Raw genomic sequence first — 22,155 nt, 5'->3', positions numbered from 1 at the left:
CATCCTGTTTATGATGAGCTAAGTATTATTGGTGTTTGCTTGTGTGTGAAGTGATGGTGCTGCTGCTGTTGATAATAAACAAGGCTCACTGATCAACATAGTGATGATAAGCTACATTCCCAGAAACTGATGTTGACATTTAACAGGTATAATTAATTTGTTCCCTTATCAACTGTTTACTGCCAGTAAAATGAAAGAAAAACAAACAAAATGCGTTGAAAGCTGTTAGGTTGGTGGCTCCTGTGGTTCCATTTGGGCCTAGCAGTCACTGAGACATAAACAGAGCCTTCTGAGCAATCAGGCCAGCCTATGAAACTACATGCACATATAAAAATACCATCAAATAACTATAAACTACTTGTTAAAATATGTGTGTCTACATTTAATATGACCTTGATCAGCCCGGCCAGCTTGCATTATGGGTCATGGTTGCAAGATATTTATGAGACCCTCAACCTGCTTCCTCTTCTGGTCGGGGTTGTGACACGCTGCTGTGTGCACTTGACTCTGCATCTTTGCTGTCTTAGATTTCATTGCTGATAGCAGAGGCATGTCCAGGGTGGTTTTATGGGGTGGCTAAGGTGGAGCGTGCATCCAGCCTGAATGGCACTAAATGTGGCATTGTGACCGTTTCAGCAGCCAGTAAACAGACTCAGACAGAGCTGGCGCTGGTTTTGATGACCTCTTCTAAACAATGACAGTGGGAATGTGAACCAATGAGGAGGCTGCTAGTGTTATCACTGTCTGTGATGATAGATAGATGAACCAGTTAAACTTCTTCATTACGTCTTCATTCCTGTGCGACTTAAGGTCATTTAATTTCTCTAGATGCTGTTTTGGATGATAGCATCTTAAGGTATGTATAACAAAATCTAATCGCCTCCAAATTGAAAGTTAATTAAATCACCATTTACTTCCACAGAGAATCATCATCAGTAAGCTTTTCAAGTTGATGGTTTTAGACTTTTAAATCATGTTTCGAGCTTTCAGCAGCAGTTTACAGCTTTTAGAGAGTCCGATAAATTCAGTGTCACCACAGGGCCAACACCAAACAGCAGTGGGGGTGTACACACACCTGAGAGTCCGCCAGACTTGGTTCAGTTGCAGGTTGCAACATTCTTCTGGTCAGTTTGCTTTCACACTGTGCTGCCAAACAAGCCAGACCTTTTCAAAAACATATCCCCCTCCTTGCCACAGGGGGCGCTGCATCAAGAATTACTGAGGAGAAGACAAAGACCAGATAATCTTTTTCATCTATTGGTTAATCTGTTATGGGGTCTGTTTTCAGGGGATGTAACGTCAGAGGGGTATTGTACGAAACCAAGATAAGGGATTAAGCCGGGATATGTTGGTTATCCTGGCTGAATTTAGCCCTAAGTCAGTTGCATGAAAGCAGCTCAAACTAAACCCGGCCAAGTTACTGTGGTGATTTATCCGCTGCAGCTAGCCTGCTCCAGACCAGGCTAACTGCCGGAAGATTAATCCTAGCGACTACCTGCATGTCCAACGTCAATTCTGTGAGGAATTAATGTGTTTTACAGCATGTCCATGGTCTTCCTAAGTATGGCGCGTCCTCTTAATCATCCAGTATTAAAATATTACATATACAGTCACTGTACATTTAATCCAAATCTGTTCATAATCGCAACAGCCTTTTTATATGGATTCGAGTTGCAGTTTTATTACTCAGGCCAAGTGTTATATTGCTATGCTAATGAAGACTGCTCATCAAATTGCTGTCAGAGGTTTTATAAATATGTGTTTTATTGCATTAATTGAGATTACAAAACACAGCGGATGAGGTTACAAAGGTGTATTCAAAGAAATCCGTGACAAGGGCAATGTAGAATATTCAGGTCCAACTCCCCTTCACCTGGTCCCTCTTCATAATGGCTTTCCCTTTTTCGGAGGATGTGCTGGACGAGGAAGCCCGCATCCTCAGAAGAGCATTCAGACGTGAACGAGTCTTCAGGGACAGCTCACATCCCCTGGCCTTTGGAGATGACTATGTCATTGAGAGATACAGATTTTCGGTTACTGGATTTCCAGGTCCAGTTTTCTGAGTGTCCGGCGTTTAATCTCAAGATCCAGCTCCATTTCTTGGAGCTTGCTCTTTTTGAGTCAGCTTTATACATCTGCCAGCTCTCTCTCTCTCTCCAGGTGCCCTGAATAAAGCGTTCTGACAGTTTGCGAAGTCTGTAAAGGAAATGTCAGTTAGCACAGCAGGATTTGTGCATAACGTAGATTTACTTTAGCCAATACTCACAATGTTACCAGGCCGCTTAGGAGACTGTGCAGCATCCGGGTCCTGCTACACATTTTCTATTAGCACCACATCACTGACTTCATATCCTTCATGGAATAAATAAGCAGGCCAATCCCATAAAACTGACGTGCCTCAAGCCTTCTGGACTCCACTGACACAGTCTCCTCATCTGCAGACGTGCATTCTGCAGCTGCAGATGTGCCTTCCTCCTGCCGTATACATGCAGCGAGAGGACTCAGATTAAGATTTCACAGAACATACCAAGCCTGTGATTTCGAGACACTGTACTAACCGGATCATCTTCTGGTGGCTCCAAAAGCGTAATTGTGTTCCCAGACACTGCAAGGTTATCCAAAGTCAGACACTATATTATATTTGATTGTGTTCCATGTGCAGTAGAATTGCAGTACTTTGTGTACCTTGTATGAAGCGGACAGTTTCTGTGGCTGGGACAGAGTCAGTTACTGTCCCTCCCTGGATCCCCTCCATCACTGGCCTCCCTTTATTTAAATGGAGGCCAGTTCCTCTGCTGGAGTCACATCCTGGCTTGGTGGGCCGCCCCCTGTGCCAGTTCTATAGGCCTTTTTTTAACTGCTACAATCATACAGACATTGAACATGTCAGCAGACACCTCATCTATTCACCTCATTTGTTCACGGTTATCTACTTTGGAGTCACTTACCAGCCTGCAAAATGTTCTTATATTTAATTTTTTCTTGCTGCCAGGTCCTTTTATGGCCAGACAGGTTTGTCCTTTATGAAGGACAGAAAGATAAAATAGATAAAAACGTAACATGAGGAAAATAGATTAAATGACACATTGTGGATAATTGTTTGCACCTAATCATACTCTACATTTCCTGAGTAACATGCACCTGCTTGTCACTCTTAAAGTATACAAGAGTTAGTGGATTTGAAAAGTAATCCTTTAATTGTAGCCTAATTATGACAGTTCCAGTGGAGCACTGTTTATTAATTGTACAGTTTTTGACTACTTACGCATTGAGCCGGTCGGCTATCGTCTGCCAGGCTCTCTCGCGTTCTTTACTTATGGCATTGGTATTGCCTTTTTTCCTTATAATATCCTTAACTTCGTCAGAGAACTCCGTCAGGAGCTGTTGTTCTGCGGCCGTGACGTAGGACGCGCGACTTTTATCCATTTCCCCATCGGTGATTCTGTGAGCGATCGCGAGGTCTGCTTCAGTATGCCGTGCACACGCACTTATCCCAACTATCTTCACCTGGCTTAACCTAGCCGCACCTTCTCATCCTGGCTCAGCAAACGTGCATCAATTAAGCCAGGATAGGCCGCGCAAGCTAGGTCAAGCTGGGCATGATTAATTATCCTGGATTTCTTTATTCTGGTTTCGTGCAATACCCCTCAGATCTTTAATGTGTTATTGATGTCATCCACCCGACACAATACAAACACCTACAAGGACAGCCGATGTGACGCCGATGGAGACACGCTATCCGAATAATTAGTTTGTTTTAACTCTTCGGTTTACTTTCATTAGTGTAACAGGCCTAATGAACAGGACGTGAATCTTAAGACTTATTCATGAGCTCTGGATCTTCATCTTTACTGTGTGAGTGAAACATAATTATGACAGTTATTAAACATGATGTGACAGCTACACTCAGCTGTGCTGTCGCGTCACATTTCTGGATTAGTTTTGCATAAATGACAAAAATGTGGGGATTAAAAATAAACATACTGGACAGAAAAAGTTCAGATTTTTAATTCTCTTGATGAAGATATATATATAAAACCATTAAATGGTAGGGGAAAGACTGCAGATGATCACTGGATCACAATCCAAACTGATTGTTAAATAACATCAGTTTGGATTGCTTATTGGCTTATTGATCATTGATTCGTGTATCCTTAGATACCACCTAGATTGTGAGCTTTTATAAACGTCTTTAGTTCATACCATGATTTTTATTCACTTGGTCATTTTTTCCCATTTTGTTTTTCCTGTTTGTAAGTTTACCACCAACAGAGATCATACTCATTACAAGAATCAGCATGACTCCCTTTTCCAGTGTTTTCAGTCCATTATAAATACATTTAGAAATCATATATGGGAAAAAATCATTGACTCATTTTGTAGTATCTAAAACAAACGAGTTGGGGTGCCAGCCATGATTAGCTGCTAAGCTTTTCCAGCAGAGCTGCCAAAATGTACCAAATGTGTTGGTGGTGGAAGCTGACACTCTGCTGCTGCACAGATTGTAGCTGAAGAGCTGAAACACACCATTTCTGCAAAGCATTTCTAAGTTTACAAGTGTTGAATTATGTAAATAAATATTGTATCAGTTCAAGTTAAACTTGCTATTTTAATTCAGATTAAAATGCTGCAAAACTGAGCTCAAATTCTTCATAACCCAGCCTCAGTTCCTGCCCCTGGTCCTACTGAGGGATAAGGTGGTGCTTTTTATTCGGGGTCATCTAGCTCTTCAGCTGGGAATTTGGCCATTTTAGATGACTGGACCACCGGCTTTCCTTGTCCCCCTAAATACTTGGGATTAGGCCTTTTCATCACCTAAGAATAAAATCCAATCAGCTTTTTTATTGTTTGAAAATACACGAAGAAAATACACGAAGATGCACACATGATAGTATATGATGAGTTCAGAGTGATCCACGTTCCTGGTCTTGGTGAGGACTCGAGTGGCAGGATTTTTTAGGGAGACCTGCAAGGACAGTGTTACAGTGGTCTGGTGTACTAAAGATAAATGCAGAAGTCCTGCTGAGTCATCATTCCTTTAATCTTCCAGATGTTCTCTAAGTGATAACAGGCCGACTTTACAACCGTCTTAATGTAAAACTGAAATTCAGGTTGGAGTCCAGGACTACTCCCAGATTCCTGGCTTGGTTGTTTTTATGGCTGTTACCTGTGCAGGTAATCATTCCATCTTGTATGCAAATCACCATGTGTCATCCCCTGGCCCGGATTGGCTGCACCGCTCCACACCTTCCCCACCTTCCCCCACTGCGCTCTGGACCAATCGCTGCTGCTGCTGCTTCCTCGCTCCACAGGCGAAAGGGCGTGGCCCCCCCGCATTCAGAGGCAGCTGTGCTCTTTGCCTGCTTGTTGAGACTCTGGTTGGGTTCTTGTGATTTGTGAAGTCATTGGACTGTCTGACCTCTTACGTCCAGAGCTGAGCCTTTAAGGCTATTGGCTTTATTTGGTTTTTGTATGTCTTGTAAATGGTATTTGTTAGAGACTGGGCCAGTTAGATTTGGGTTTAGTTTTTGTTTGTTATATTCTTAGTTAGCGGTGATGCTTCCGGTTGTGTTTTGTTTTGCAGTCAGTGCAGTTAATAGTGTTTTTGTTTGTTTTTATTTTCAACCTTAGAATGGTTGTTTTGCACTTATGTAGTTCGTTCTGTTTTATTTGAGCAGCACCACCACCCATCCCTCTTGTTTGTGTGTTATTTTACCTTTCACTTGCCATAGAACAATAAATTCCCTGTTGCTCCATTTTTTTCTGGGCATCATTCTTCTTGTTATTTCCTCCCTCCCTTGCTGAGCCGGGTCATAACAGATGTTGAACTTGCTGTTTGAAGCTGACTTGTAATCTTTCTTCCTTGGCTCCAAAAACTTTTATTTCAGTTTTGTCTTCATTTAACTGTTGGAAGTTCAGACACATCCAAACTTTAGCTTGATAAATGAAGTTTATCAGTGTTGGAATTGGGCTATAGTCGCCTGGTGAGATGTTTATGTAGATTTATGTGTCATCAGCATAGTCATGGTAATATAAGTTTTTTTTTCATCATTTGAGCAATGGGGGGCATTGCATGGGGAGTTTACATGCACATAAAAAATTATCTGGATTTTTGGACTTTATCAGATTATTCAAAGCAACATAATCTGATTATCTTTCATCAGATAACTGCCTTTTTCAGACTCTAAGTTGGGTTAACACACCTTTTTTCTACTAGGGCTGCACAGTTATGACCAAAATAACAATCATGATTATTTTGATCAATATTGTAATCACGATTATTAATCACGCTCATTCACCGTGTTTGGAAAAACATGTATTTTTTTTTTTCACCAATTATAAACTATGTGGCAACAATTTTTAGTGAAAAATTAAACTTTGATTTAGTTAAGTTAATGTCAATTATGGGGCTACAAAAGATGCTAAATTAAGAGCCGTTTGGGAGCCAAAAGAGCCGAACATCCCATCACTAGTATATATAGCTGTAATGGAGGCTACCGTGGAGACGGATGTCGTGAGAAAGGCAAAAATTGATGAAAAGACAACCTAAAAATTTTTAGAACAGCAAAAAAAAAATTAAATTCCTCAATATTTTCTTTGTTTTTTAAATTTAATTTATTAAGTGTTTTTTTTATGAGTCTGCAACATGTCACAACACTTAACTTTTTAAATATTTAAGTCCACACTCTTCATTAATAAACCTTAATATCTGATGGTAAGCCAGTGTGGGATCCTCCAGCAGCAGCTTCGTACGTTTCGTTTTCAGCCTGGTCATGAAACAGGCGGTCATCTCCTGCTCTGAATGCTGCTGCATGAGGAACAAGCCTCTTCTGACTGCTTTGAAAAGCAGTTGCTAGAGGCGAGTGAAAACTCACTAAATGTAGCAACAAAGTCGCTACGTTGGTAACACTGACAACTCGCTGCCGACTGTAAAAGGTGTTCTTTAGGCAGCGTAATGAAACCTTGACCTTGCGTTCGCCCCCTGGTGGTTGGCAGACTGCTGGTTGAGAGTGTGTGTGATCAGAGATGCAGCAGAGTCACATTTTGAATGTAAACATCGTTGACAATCAGGTTAATTTAATTGTGGCCACCAAAATCATGATAACAATCAAAATCTGATTAATTGTGCAGCCCTAGTTTCTACCCAGTGTCCCGTTCTCTTCATGCATGTAGGCCTTTAAATCTGATTTTAGTTTTTCATACATATGCAAAAAAACTGTGTCACTGTTAAAGAGAAGGAAGCATCACAACATAAGCGGAACACAAAAGAAAAACAGGATGTTTTGCATTAGCAGGAAGTCAGAGTGTAAGCCAGCTAAAGCTTTGGAGCTTATTAGCTCCCACATTAGCAGCTAACGCTAACACCACGGGCGCCGCGTGTTGAACATGGACTGAAAGAAATCTGAAACTGAAAGATGTAAAGTTTTTACATTGTGATTATTGCAGTTTTCATGTAGATGGGCTCACTGAGCGCCCTGATTTGATTTCCTTTTGTCATCTAAAAGACGTGACATGACCAAGAACTTCTCTGTGCTTCTTGTCGACCGCACGTCCCAAACTGTGAAACTGATCTGATCATTGGGATAAATCCATCCAGAATCAAAGATTTCCTCACTTTGTTTCACATGTGCATAAATAAGCATTTTGATTTCTACCTGTTTCCATAGTTACGAGTAGATTAAATGCTCATTTTCTGGTTTCTATTTTAGTTCTGAGCACAAATCAGAAAACTGATTGATTATTGTTCAGTAAGCAGAAACCTTAAAGATCAAATGTTTTTACATCTTTTGTTTCAGAGGATAAAACAAGCGTCCTGGAAGTAGACTCATCGTACTGGAAATGTGGAGCAAAACTAGTCTCGTTCACACCGGATTTATTTTAGGTGTCATGGTCTCTGAACGTTATTTTGTTGTAACTCAGCTGATTCTGGAAAACATGCGCTGATGCAGATTCGAGCCACCGCTGTAGTGACGCTACGTCACTGCTGATGTTCAGATCAAACACAGATTTAATGAGGACATCTTTTCCTCACCAGTGAATCTGGCCCCGATAAGAACAGGGTTAGTTTAACGAATCTTTTAATCAGAAACACTCATGTTTTATCATGTTTTCACATTTATTATGTCAAATGAGAAATAAAAAGCTCTGCTTCAAGTTAATATTATAAGAAAGACATCCTCCTACAAAGGAGAAACAAAGATACTGAAGCCAGATCATCCCATATCCCAGTCAGTTGTCTCAATGCTGAAATTTAAACTCGATACCGACACTAAGGACGGGGCTCAATAATCAAAGTCAGAACACAAAAATAATAACAATCACAACAATACAACAAAATATATTAATAAATAAAAGTCATTAACAGTATAAAATAAATGCTTTAGTTTAAAGCTCAAGCTTCATACTGTCTCTGTTCTCAGACTGTGGTGCAAAAAATACTTAACACAAAATTACTTCACACAAATAATTTTCAGGTAAGTAAGCGTCTCCTGTACTTCCTGCAGCTCGACGACGAGCTTCTGGATGGGGGAGGGGCCTGCGGTAGCATCCGCGACTCTTCGAGAAGCACAAATGAGACGTTTTCACGTCAGTCTCACGTCAGTAACACAGAAAAAGTCACCAACTGTGTCGCTAGCCGCTTTCTTTAAAAAAAAAAGGGTTGCTAGGCAGGTCTAAAAACTCGCTAGTTATAGCGACAAGTTGGCAACACTACAAACAATGGGTCCTCCAGGGAGATGGTGTAAGGACGGGGCTGCCCGCTGCAGTGCCTGTTTAAAACGGGCAGAGTTGGTCCTTTCCTTGACACTTAAGTATGGATACCCATCCTAATGAATCTCTAACTTAGTACTAAATTTTAGATTCAACTAAATCTGAAAATTGATTTTGTTTTTTCTTCCAGCGTTGACACAGAGGTGATGATGATGAAGGTATGACAGTGAGAAACTCTTCATCAACTCATATCGACTTCATTCTGTACAGTCAGTTGCAAATCCTGTGAAAAAGTCCTTTAAATAGAGCATCCTGAATAATGAAAGACCCCGTGAAGGGAGGCTTCCTGCTGCGGTTGGACGTTGTTAAACGACTCAGACGCCTGTCGGATGACCTTGTTATCCTACAAACCTTTCCAGTCAAACTTTAGAGCGAACTGACACATTCCTGATGAGCTTGTAGCATCAGTAACTAACGCTGCACACAACACGGACGTCTGGGGCTTTATTGATCCACTGAATTTACTGTTGCCCTGAAACCACTATCTGTACACATCATAGTTTTCTCCTGTTTGTCAAGGACTCAGAAATCTACATATTATGTAGCAGAAAGGAAAATCTCTTTACGGTTCATCACGTTTACTAATCGTGTAATAATGGGTGTGAGTCTAAAGCAGAGTTGATGTGTGCAAAGGGTTAATGCTGAGAAGAGGAAAGCAGACGGAGGGAGGGCGGCCATCTGTCTGAACTGGTTGGGGAGGGAGAGGCCAGGCTACGCATACCTGCAACGTGGAAGAGAAAAACTATTTACAGATAATGTCCTGTTCATCCATCCAGAGTGAAGATAGAGTGAGAAGAGGTGCATCATGGGAGTTGCTTCAGTGGTCACTGATGCTACTGTAGTGCTACTGGTTTCAGAGCTTAAAATGACCAGGGTATGAAGTCAACATCTTTTCCCTTATTCTGTTTTGGTGACTTAAATCTGATCAGAGAAGAAAAAGGACACATTACACCTCAAACAGAGATGTTGATCAAGGAAAACATTTTTGTTAGAAATGAGTCCAAGGGACATAATGATGCTTTAGATGAACTCAGGTTGGTTTAGAGATGCTAACAGTGCGTCAATCTACATGAGTTATTTATCACTTCCTCCAGGAGTTTGAGATTTGATCGCAGCTGTCAACACAAATTCATGTGTCTCCAGGAATTCTGTATATCTTTGTAATTTTGTCCAATCTCAGCAACTTTAAGGCAACTTGGACCAATCACAGCGCTCCTCCATGTTACCTTATATACCTCATTAACTTTGGTGTTTCTGAATGTTAACGTGGTGTTAACATGTTAGAGAAATGAAATTACTGTGAAGCTCCATGTATGACACTTCATCTGCCTCCAAAGAGGAGTTGAGCTCAGAAGCGGTTGCATACAGAAGTGGCAGCACCTCCAAGTAGCTGGTCCAGGTTTGAATCCCAGACTGGTCATATTCCCACTTTCCTGTCAGCCAGCTGTCTAATAAACCAGAGGTGGGTAAAGAAAACAAAAATGACTCAAGTAAGACTAATGTTACTTCAAAATAACTTTACTCAAGTAGAAGTAAAAAGTAGTTTTTCCTGCCGTTATAACAAGGTCAAGTTCATTTATTTGTTATCTTGTTTTATACGAAACAGTGATGTTGTTTATCGGATTTACATGACGGCATGACGTAGCTGCCCTCTGTCAAGCTCTCGGACTTCTGCTTGATCTGCACACACGTAGCCATTTGCGTGACCACTTCCATCAGTGGACAGAGAGCATGTCAGAAAACACGTCAATAATCTAAAATCACACAAAATATCAGAGTTTTTAAACTTTCCCAGAAACATGAAGATGGAAACAGATATTCTCCAACGAGGAGCAGCCACAGTATTTCTCCTGCTCCAGTGTTACGCCGAGAACGTCCGTCCATCACTGGAACATCCGTCCATCACTGGAACGTCCGTCCATCACTGGAACGTCCGTCCATCACTGGAACGTCCGTCCATCACTGGAACGTCCGTCCATCACTGGAACGTCCGTCCATCACTGGAACATCCGTCCATCACTGGAACATAAACTGGTTTTACTAGGACTAAAAGCCGGCGGGAAGGCTTTATAAGCTGGTTTTACTGGGACTAAAAGCCGGCGGGAAGGCTTTATAAACTGGTTTTACTGGGACTAAAAGCCGGCGGGAAGGCTTTATAAGCTGGTTTTACTGGGACTAAAAGCCGACGGGAAGGCTTTATAAACTGGTTTTACTGGGACTAAAAGGGACTAAAAGCCGGCGGGAAGGCTTTATAAGCTGGTTTTACTGGGACTAAAAGCCGACGGGAAGGCTTTATAAACTGGTTTTACTGGGACTAAAAGGGACTAAAAGCCGGCGGGAAGGCTTTATAAACTGGTTTTACTGGGACTAAAAGCCGGCGGGAAGGCTTTATAAGCTGGTTTTACTGGGACTAAAAGCCGGCGGGAAGGCTTTATAAGCTGGTTTTACTGGGACTAAAAGCCGACGGGAAGGCTTTATAAACTGGTTTTACTGGGACTAAAAGCCGGCGGGAAGGCTTTATAAACTGGTTTTACTGGGACTAAAAGGGACTAAAAGCCGGCGGGAAGGCTTTATAAACTGGTTTTACTGGGACTAAAAGCCGGCGGGAAGGCTTTATAAGCTGGTTTTACTGGGACTAAAAGCCGACGGAAAGGCTTTATAAACTGGTTTTACTGGGACTAAAAGGGACTAAAAGCCGGCGGGAAGGCTTTATAAACTGGTTTTACTGGGACTAAAAGCCGGCGGGAAGGCTTTATAAACTGGTTTTACTGGGACTAAAAGCCGGCGGGAAGGCTTTATAAGCTGGTTTTACTGGGACTAAAAGCCGACGGGAAGGCTTTATAAGCTGGTTTTACTGGGACTGAAAGCATATCTGACAGTTAGATGGGATCCAGTTCGTAATATTTATGAAATCATCAACCTCTTCACCTGAGTGAACATTTCACGGACTCTGGGATGACGTGCTTTCATCGGTGTTGTCAAGGCTTTTTGAGACAGCTGTCGTTGTTGCAATATGTCTGAAAAAATGAGACGCTAGAATGAATTATATATTAGAATAAACACACGATTCCAGCGTTAGATGGTTGTAATTCTTTCACAATGTCCCTTTAGATTTTTTTCTGTCCTGAGTGTTTCAGTCATTTATGGAAAATTGGTCTGTGATGAGGTTTGAAAATGTGATGCTTGTTTCCTGTATGTAAATTACACGTATAAAAACTAACACTGAAGAGTCAATACAGAGTTCATCTTCTTCTTCTTCTTATTATTATTATGTGTCTTTTCTCCAGCACGACTTAACTTCCATGATCTGATAATTATTTATTCACTAAAACCTATTTTAATAACATATCGGGGCCCAAAAATGATCTGATCTCAGTTGGGGAAAAAGTTAAATAAATACCCATATAAAAAACACTTTTATCCCACTTTTAGTAAAAACAAAATGTGGAATAATTTCTATTTTCTTTTAACAACCAAAATGTCTGAGTTGTTGACTTTTCATCTGCACCTCAGATCAGCTCCTGTTTAATGAGCTTTAACTAACATAATAGTAATAATAATAATATCATTGTTCAACGTATCTCATCCTCTTTCAGTCTAATTACAGTATGAAGTAGGAAGTTTGGAGTCTTCTTGTTATCATATTATGATGAATTACCAGAGGTCTTAGATTTATAAAGGACTTGTTTGTGTGCTGTTAGACTATATTAGCAAGGTAAAATTCCTCTTAACCAGTTGTGATTCACTTCTTTTCCAGTTTTCTCAATATTTACTATAAAATGTGCAGCAACAGCATCAAGCTGTGATTAAAAGAAAGAGCAGGCTTATTTATTCTCATCAAATGAATCTGTTGCTGTACCGGTAGTTGTCACCGAACTTCAAGAGCACAAAAGCAGAACATATAAAGAGCCGAACTGAAATGTGTGATTAGATTTAATCTGACTCTAGTAAAAAGCCAAAAGCAGCTTTCATATGTAACATAAAACCACAGCTCAGAGCTGGGGCATCTTCAGTGGTCTGCAGGTTGCTGCTTGGTTTCTGCCGTCACACAGCACACACAGGAAGTAGAAGGGTTTTATCAGATTGAGCTGAACAGGGAAACAGTTATTACAAACTTCTAAATAAATCACTGTTTCTGAACTTGGTGTCTAAACTGTAGACAACAAACTCTTGTTTTGCTAAATAAGTAGTTATTAATCATTCTTATATTTTTACAACCCCAGTTAAAACCAGAATGCAATCCTTTACAAATACCATCAACATGTTTTTTTATTCCCAGTAGAACATAAACAACATATCAGATATTAAAACTGAGACATTTTACCAGCAGTCTGTATAAAGTAGTTCCAGGGTGATGTTCAGCATGGTGTAAAAAGTAGTTCCAGGGTGATGTTCAGCATGGTGTAAAAAGTAGTTCCAGGGTGGTGTTCAGCATGGTGTAAAAGTAGTTCCAGGGTGATGTTCAGCATGGTGTAAAAAGTAGTTCCAGGGTGATGTTCAGCCTGGTGTAAAAAGTAGTTCCAGGGCGGTGTTCAGCAGTGGTGTAAAATGTAGTTCCAGGGCGGTGTTCGGCACGGTGTAAAAAGTAGTTCCAGGATGATGTTCAGCACGGTGTAAAAAGTAGTTCCAGGGTGATGTTCAGCATGGTGTAAAAGTAGTTCCAGGGTGATGTTCAGCATGGTGTAAAAAGTAGTTCCAGGGTGATGTTCATGGTGTAAAAAGTAGTTCCAGGTGATGTTCGGCATGGTGTAAAAAGTAGTTCCAGGGTGATGTTCAGCATGGTGTAAAAGTAGTTTCCAGGGCGGTGTTCAGCAGTGGTGTAAAATGTAGTTCCAGGGTGATGTTCGGCACGGTGTAAAAAGTAGTTCCAGGATGATGTTCAGCACGTTGTAAAAGTAGTTCCAGGGTGATGTTCAGCATGGTGTAAAAGTAGTTCCAGGGTGATGTTCAGCATGGTGTAAAAAGTAGTTCCAGGTGATGTTCATGGTGTAAAAAGTAGTTCCAGGGTGATGTTCGGCATGGTGTAAAAAAAGTAGTTCCAGGGTGATGTTCAGCAAGGTGTAAAAAGTAGTTCCAGGGTGGTGTTCAGCAGTGGTGTAAAAAGTAGTTCCAGGGTGATGTTCGGCATGGTGTAAAAAGTAGTTCCAGGGTGGTGTTCAGCATGGTGTAAAAAGTAGTTTCAGGGCAGTGTTCGGCACGGTGTAAAAAAGTAGTTCCAGGGTGATGTTCAGCATGGTGTAAAAAGTAGTTCCAGGGTGGTGTTCAGCACGATGTAAAAAGTAGTTCCAGGGTGATGTTCATGGTGTAAAAAGTAGTTTCCAGGGTGGTGTTCAGCATGGTGTAAAAAGTAGTTCCAGTGGTGATGTTCAGCATGGTTGTAAAAAAGTAGTTCTAGGGTGATGTTCGGCACGGTGTAAAAAGTATTTCCAGGGTGATGTTTAGCATGGTTCTAAAAAGTAGTTCCATGGTGAAGTTCAGCATGGTGTAAAAGTAGTTCCAGGGTGATGTTCAGCATGGTCTAAAAAGTAGTTCTAGGGTGATGTTCGGCACGGTGTAAAAAGTATTCCAGGGTGATGTTCAGCATGGTGTAAAAGTAGTTCCAGGGTGGTGTTCAGCAGTGGTGTAAAAAGTAGTTCCAGGGTGATGTTCAGCATGGTGTAAAAAGTAGTTCCAGGGTGATGTTCATGGTGTAAAAAGTAGTTCCAGGGTGGTGTTCAGCATGGTGTAAAAAGTAGTTCCAGGATGATGTTCAGCACGGTGTAAAAAGTAGTTCCAGGGTGATGTTCAGCATGGTGTAAAAAGTAGTTCCAGGGTGATGTTCAGCATGGTGTAAAAAGTAGTTCCAGGGTGGTGTTCAGCATGGTGTAAAAAGTAGTTCCAGGGTGGTGTTCAGCATGGTGTAAAAAGTAGTTCCAGGGGGATGTTCAGCATGGTGTAAAAAGTAGTTCCAGGGTGGTGTTCAGCATGGTGTAAAAAAGTAGTTCCAGGGCGGTGTTCAGCAGTGGTGTAAAAAGTAGTTCCAGGGCGGTGTTCAGCAGTGGTGTAAAAAGTAGTTCCAGGGCAGTGTTCAGCAGTGGTGTAAAAAGTAGTTCCAGGGTGGTGTTCAGCAGTGGTGTAAAAAGTAGTGGTGTGTTCAGGCGGGCGGACGGGCGGACACCTCTCTTCTGTGTAAAGAACAGAGCAAATTAGAGTAAATGTATACCATGCAATAGACATGACATCTGTAGCTCAGACACACTTATGTCTCTGTCCTGAACACTGCAGAATCAAAAAGTGCACCCACACATTTTATCTGACTGCAGACTACACTGCATGTTTCTTGCTGAATTTCTTGCAGCTAAAGTAACTCTGCATAAGTTTCTGGCCTTAAAACTCAGTGCTTCTGACTTGTTTTGATAGCATACTGACATTTCTAATGTACATTTCCAGAGCTGTCATATCCTGAGGCTGAGAACCACACTTCACATGGTTTTATTCCAGACCAGAGCACCGCATTACATGCCAGAAACTGGATATCAACACAGTGGCTTTCTTCTTCAACTCGCACCAAGCCTGATTCATGAAATAAGCTGAAGAAAACATTATCAAACAAGGAAAAGAAAAGAAAAAGAGGAAGGAACAGAGCAAGAGATGAGACACGAGTCAACTTTAGACTGACTTTTACTGGCTGGAGAGATCTCAGAGAAGAGACAGGATGAAGATGGTGCTGGATTAATCGTCGTTAGGATGTGCCTCTTGGAGAAAATCTGCTAAAGTTCAGTAAAGTTACTGGATTTTTTTTCCTGATTAAGAAAAGGAAATGGGATTTTTTTTTTTTTAAGTTGTGAAACAATCTAAATCTTACAAAATAAGACATGAATTGATAAATTGGTGCATGGAGATATTCTATTCTAGACAGATTGCAGCTTGTGTGAAATGCTAGGAAAAGAAAGGGAAACCAGCTGAACCTGAGCACACTTTCTCTTCCACGTATCTGTGGTAATGATCACTTCGGTTTACACCACATTTGCTGTGTGAATGACACAATTTCCTGTTGAGTTCAGGCTGCTCTGTCTTTGCTTCATTTGCCAAAGCATCGGTCTTAGAGCTCTGCTAATGAGCAACAAAGGAAGAAGGAGTGAAAAGAGATATTCTTCCTGGGATACGGGTGTTTTTCACCTTCTTTAGCTCAACAGAATATTCTGGCCAAGTCTAATTTAGTCCCGGGAGTGTACCTGTAATCCTTTAGATATGTAGCTAGTGGCCCAGCTTCCTGCCATGTTTGTTAGGATACTCTATAGATGAAACAAAGGCCAAAGAAGACGGATTACTATAGAAACATAATCCAGAGGTGTCATGAGTAACCACAAATGGGGTTGGCAGCAACATTCAGCATCGTCTGCTATCAGGTCTTACCTCTTAGGAAACATGATGCTTTGAACAGATTCTTGAGACTGGTTGGACAAAAAGCTTAACGAACAGAACCCAACAAATTACGGTCTATGTTTCCATTTGGTGACGGCTCTTTGCCACTCTGACACTTTTTTTAATAAAGTTGTAAAATAACTCAACTAAGGTTTTATATTATGACGTTTTCTGAATGAAGAATAGGTCCAAGGTCTTAGTCATTCATTGGCTGAAATAATTTTTTGTAGCTTAACCAATTATTTGCCAAGCAGAGTTAGGCCAAAATAAACTTGTTTAGTTACACGTTTGCATGTAGATCATGAAATTCTGCCTTTCAGATTTTTTGTTTAAGTGTTGTTTGTGCACATCCTCAGAGAAGAACGTGGTAAGCTGAAATATGTGAGAAATCAGTGGAGCCAGTGTAGGGACCAGTTTGATGTATTGGTTGATTTTTTGGAGGGATTTCATGCATCATGTCTGCTACAAGGGACACCTATTTTGAAGGCTGTTTTCTAGTATATGCATGGGTGTGGATGGTATATTTGCAAATTAGCCACTTCAGTGGACATTAGCGTGGGTAGCTGGCAGCAATGCTGAGAATTGTAGCAGGAGTGGGCGGAAGCGGGACTTAATAGTCCCGTGCAGGGCTCTAGTACGTTCCACCTCTGTAGTTACTCTAATAGTACAATAAAAAAAAAGTTTGATATCAGCCAGTTTACAGATAAAGCTCTGATTAATCTGTAAGTTATGGGACTCAGAACTGTGTTCACAGAAGTAGGAGCGGCCTTCTCATCTGAAACACTTTCTCCGCTTACTGTCTGGTTAACTTTAACACGATTTTTAAGTAACCAGATATTTTTTAATGAGAAATGTCAGGCGCACTGGTGCAACCCCAAAAAATTTATTGTACTCAACACATTTTTGGTCACGCTCTAGATCCCTGTGTGGAGCACAAAGGAGTTGGCTAAGCCACTTGAAAACATAAATAATTCACATTAGAGACACGTTGAGTCTCATTTGAACGAATCCAGGGATGCAGTCTGTAGAAATCTGTCCTGAAAGCGCTGTAGTCGGCTTTTTAAGAAAGCTCGTCAACCAGCGACAAGCTAAACAGCAGAGCGAGTGACCCGTGGCCAAATGGAAGCCGGGGCCGAGAAACACCTGAATATGTTTTAAATATTCAATCAAATGTTCAAGTTAAATGTATTTAATGTATTTAAATGTATGATCTGGAAACCCTGCATGGGGTTGATAAAGCCGTGGGCTCATAAAGATGCGTTACATGGCTGGAAAAGCAGCTATAAAAAAAAAAACTAACTATTTGGTGCTGACTAAACTAACCAGCTAACTGAACTTTGTTCACTAGCTGTTGGCTGAATATATAACAAGGTTGAAGAAGAAGAAAGTTCAAAAGATAGAAGTTTAAATCTGTTTTTCTAACTTAAGTCTAATGCTTCTTCTCCTGCTTCTTTTCATCTGTGCAGCTGAAAAGACAAAGTCCCAGCTGGTCCGGAGTTCAGGGGTCGTATTGCGGTCTTTTTCTCTGGGCACTATCTGTGGGCCCTACCTCACCGGGCAGTGGCCTCGTGACCCCCATGTTAATCACACATCTTGTATGACAGATCAATCCACACAGGTGAGCTCAGTCTATACAGATTCTCTCCTTTATGTTTAACTCAGCATTAGGGCTACACAAGTCTGAAAAAGATGTGACGCTCAGTTTTTTTGCTTCGGATTAAGATCACGATTCTCTGGCACGATTTTTTCTCAAAATGTTTTTTGCACTGAACTTTCACAAAAGAAAAAAAGACATTTAAATGGTCGTTCAGGTAGAGCGGGGGGGGACAAACTCAAACACACAGCAGGCCAAAAAGACAAAAACTGGAACAAGTTGAGGGCCGGACTGCTTCAGTGTTCATTAAAAACCTTTTTAAAATGACCTTATTGCACACATTTTATGTCTTTCTTTATTTTAAAACCTAAAAATGGAAATAAAAATGTGGTTCTTCAAAAATAACAAACATCCTATGGTGGCTCTTCATTAAAATAAATATTAACTTGCCTTTTTGAAAAGTCTGGTAACATTTGCGTCTCTAAAGGAGTTTTATTTAGCTGGCTGAGGGAAAAATGGCTCTTTGTATTGGAAAGGCTGCAGACCCCTGCACTAAACACATAAACAGGTTTAGCAGCAGTTTTCTCTTTAAACACCAACAGTTAAAATATTTCTTCATATATAAAATCAAATATTTATGAGAAAGGATGAAATGTTCAGGATTTACTAACTAAAAGGTAAAAAGTCAGCAGGATGAATTTAAAGCTGTGAAGCTGCTTCCTTCTAAACACAGAAGGAACAATATGTGATGAATATCAGCATCAGGTGAACAGACAGAAAGCAGGATGAGAATCTCACAGCTTCTAGATGGTGAGGAGAGAGAAATATTCACAATATGCACAATAACTTCCATCCATGCACCTTCACTGCTTCATTATCCAGATTTCTGGATATAAATTCTCTAACCTTTCATTCTGCAGCCTCCGCTACCGGGAGTTAAGGGTTAACATCTCGTTTCCAGGTGTAGCGTCAGATGTGCAACTAAACATGTGTGGTATCCACAGAAAGTCCAGAATCTCAGCTACCAGCTCAGTAAAACCATTTCTATCACCAACAAACACATTTAAGACAACAAAGTCCGAAAAACATGTAAACACAGATGATGTTTCCCATGAACACGAACAAACGACTCCTCTACTGAAAGCTCACATCTCACAGATTCCACAGCTGGAAGTTTCATGTCGCTATGACCAAGATTCACCGAACCAGAGGCAGAAAAAGACCCGATTTATGCTGCACGCTTGTAAAAGTCAGAAAACATGTCTTACCTTTGCTGTCTTGCATAAATTAAAACCGCATTTATTAAAAAATAATAATAATAAATAAAAAGTTCCTCGTTGTGTTTTGGGAGCAGTTTCTCGTCCAGAAATCAGGATGTTCTACCATCTGCAGGTTTAGACAAAGAGAAACGTCGGTTCTTCTTCGTCTTTCTTAAGTTCCAGACAGAAAACATCTCTTTATTTTAATAAACCCGCTCTCTCCCGATCACGTCAGACGCACCGCTGCAGCAGGGAAGAGAGACATGGACGCCATGTTTCCGTCATCAAAGCCAGCGGCCAGAAAAAAACAAAAAAAAAAAAAACAAAATAAAAAAAAAAAACAAACAAACAAAAAAAAAAAACCTTAACCCGCGATTTTAAAAAATTAATGACATTGATTCCCAACCGTGGTCCTCAAGGCACACTAGCCTGCAGGTCTTAGATGTGTCACTGTATATATATATATATATATATATATCCTGCAGCAAGAGGAGTTCTGCTGGTGTGAGATGTTGCCCAGATCTTTGCTGTTAATGGGATTAAACTGTCATGGTGTTTAAACTGGTTTTCAATGGACACAGTATGTCTGTTGAACCTGCTGCTTGTCAGATATTCTGGATTTTGTCTTTGAAGAATTTGGCGAACTCAGCAGCCTTGGTGGAATAAAGTTCAGGTGCTACTGACACCAGAGGGTTTGTTATCCTGTCGACAGCAGCGAGCAAGACCCGAGCTTTGTGACAGTTTCTGCTAATAATGTCAGAGAAGTAGGACTTCCTGCATTCCTTAGTTGTAAATTATAAGAGGGAAGTTTCTCTTTACACATGTCACAATGAACCTGCAGATTTAGGTTTTTCTCCATCTGCGCTCGGCTGGCTGATTCAACACTGGTGAGAAGAAGGAGCTCATTAACACAAAAAGAAACCCTATTACACAAAGAGAACTCTTCTTTAGAAATAGTTGAGTAAACCTGACTAACAAGGTAAATAGTGTTGATGTTCTTTTTATCGTGTTCCAGACTCCTGGATGTTGGAGTGACAGAACTGGATATAAGAGGAGCTCACACCAACGCTCTGCTTCCTGGAGCAGCACCGATCAGCTCAAAGAGGTACGACACCACCCGACTTATCAACGCATTCACAACACCACGTTTCATCCATATAGCCGTAAATCTCCATGGAGACCATGAACATCTGTGAAAGAACAGATCCCTCAAACCACCACTTAGACTTGTTCCCTAAATAACTTCAGTCATTCAGGTAGTCTGTGGCAGAAGTGATTTTAGACCAGTTTTAAAAAATGGATCGCCTCATACCAGTGTTTGTTAGTCAGTGTCAGTACCGAACAACACCGTATTTCTATACTTTAATATATATTTTACTCTAATATGGATTTTTATGAAGTTTTGTTTCTAATGGATGGAGGGACCCAACCATACATGACATCACATTCGCCTCATTAGTTGTTCATAACATGAAATGGTGTGTGTCGAACATGAACTGGACCTTTGTTTTTGTTTTTTCTTTTTTTTTTTTTTTTTTTTTTAACCTGTCTTGTCCAGCATCGTTGCAAACAGAATGATTGTCTGGCTGCCGTCTGGTGCTGGGCAATTTTACTCTATCAAGCAGGGATTTATACTACATGTATAAAGTCCCTCTTGATGACATGAAAAACTTTATTAAATCAGACTCTTAATGCTGGACTCGACCGGAGGGGACAGAGAGAGAGAGAGAGAGACAAGAAAGGAGAGAGAAGAGGGAGGGGAGAGAGAGGGACAGAAAGGGTGTGGGGAGTGCGGGTGGGGACTTGAAACATCATACAGAAGACCATGTAATCCATACTACTTACAACATATATAGCTAAGATCATCCTAGCCAGTAGGTCATTACACAACTAGTTGATAATAGTAACAATAATAATAATAAGAGTAAGAGTAATAATAATAATAAGAACAGAAATAATAAAAAAAAGAAAAAAAAATATGATAATAGATATAAGTGAAACTGCTGTATTCAAGAACACGCGCAGAGAAACCTGTGTGGATGTGTTGGAGAACTCGGCCACACGGCGACGCAAAGACTGTGTGGAGACGTTCAGGAAGGAGTGTGTTTTTGTTTTTTCTAATGGGTCAAATCATTAAACTAATGGAAATTTCCTCAGCGTTTCTCATGAAGTCATAAAACAGGAGAGTAAGCCAAGGTTTTAATGAAGAGACATAGACCAAAGTGGTTGAAGAGCCTTTGGTTGGGATGAAAATGAGCAGTTAAATGTAAATGAAGCAAAAATCCTTTTACTTCAGTTGGATCGGGTCTTTCTCTGTTAACCCATGATGCTCTAATTTGGGGGTAAATTAAAACTCACCGGGCAAATAAATTTGTAGCTGCTTTCTTGGATTTCTCGTTGAAATTGCAGTTTTCAAGCAAGAAAACGACAAAAACATGTGAGCTGAGCTAATTTAAACCTGAGATAATGTTGTAGCTTCATCCTAGTGATCCTTCTGATGAAGACAACAGACGGGCTACGAAGAATCTAGACTAGTGTTTCTCAGTGAGGGGGGAGGCTGGGAGCAGCACTTGTAGGGGGGTCGCTTGTCGATTGTGGTGATTGACCCCCCTACTGACCAGTCGGGAGAAATTCACATTAGCAACACCTATGATGATCCAGAAGGAAGGAGACCAAAAGGTGGTATTTTGTAGAAAGAGGCCACACTCGATCCTAAAAAACTTTCTTTTTTTGTATAAAAACCTGGAACTTTGTGATTAGTTTCCACCTAACACCGACTCATAGAAGTAGACTTTAGTGATGGAGGTATCTTTTATGACTTTGTGAAGTTTTTATGGTTGCTTGCGCTTCATTAGCTGAGTTTCTTCTGGTGTTATACAGAGTTGTTAGGTGATGATTCATTCTTGTTGGCATTTTTCTGATTCTTTAACCACATACCTGACATATGTGTGTTTTATGTTGCTGATGGTTTATAAAGGACACTGTCAGCCTCACTCAGCTCCACCCAGCTGATACTCAGTGGCAGCAAGGAGGTGGCAGATAACGCTCTCTCTTAACTACCCACTTCCTCTTCTTGAAGTGGCCTGTTTTTCACGGCGAACCGAGTCCCAGCTGGCTCTCCTCCACCTT

The 22,155-nt window shown here is 40.8% G+C and overlaps 1 protein-coding gene across 3 annotated transcripts in view; it reads left to right on the top strand.

Moving 5' to 3' along the window:
* glcci1a (glucocorticoid induced 1a) overlaps positions 1–22,155 on the top strand; it is a 35,919-nt gene that overhangs the window by 1,453 nt on the left and 12,311 nt on the right. For all 3 annotated transcript variants that reach the window (XM_041967074.1, XM_041967072.1, XM_041967073.1), the window contains exons 2-3: positions 17,640–17,791; positions 20,042–20,131. In XM_041967074.1, coding sequence (XP_041823008.1) covers positions 17,640–17,791; positions 20,042–20,131 — 242 coding nt within the window. The remainder of the gene's footprint in view (positions 1–17,639; positions 17,792–20,041; positions 20,132–22,155) is intronic.

The sequence above is a fragment of the Melanotaenia boesemani genome, chromosome 17 (assembly GCF_017639745.1).
Source record: "Melanotaenia boesemani isolate fMelBoe1 chromosome 17, fMelBoe1.pri, whole genome shotgun sequence".
NCBI lineage: Eukaryota > Metazoa > Chordata > Actinopteri > Atheriniformes > Melanotaeniidae > Melanotaenia > Melanotaenia boesemani.
The sequence above is the reverse complement of the archived record's forward strand: the minus strand, read 5'-3'. Positions and strand labels throughout refer to the sequence as shown.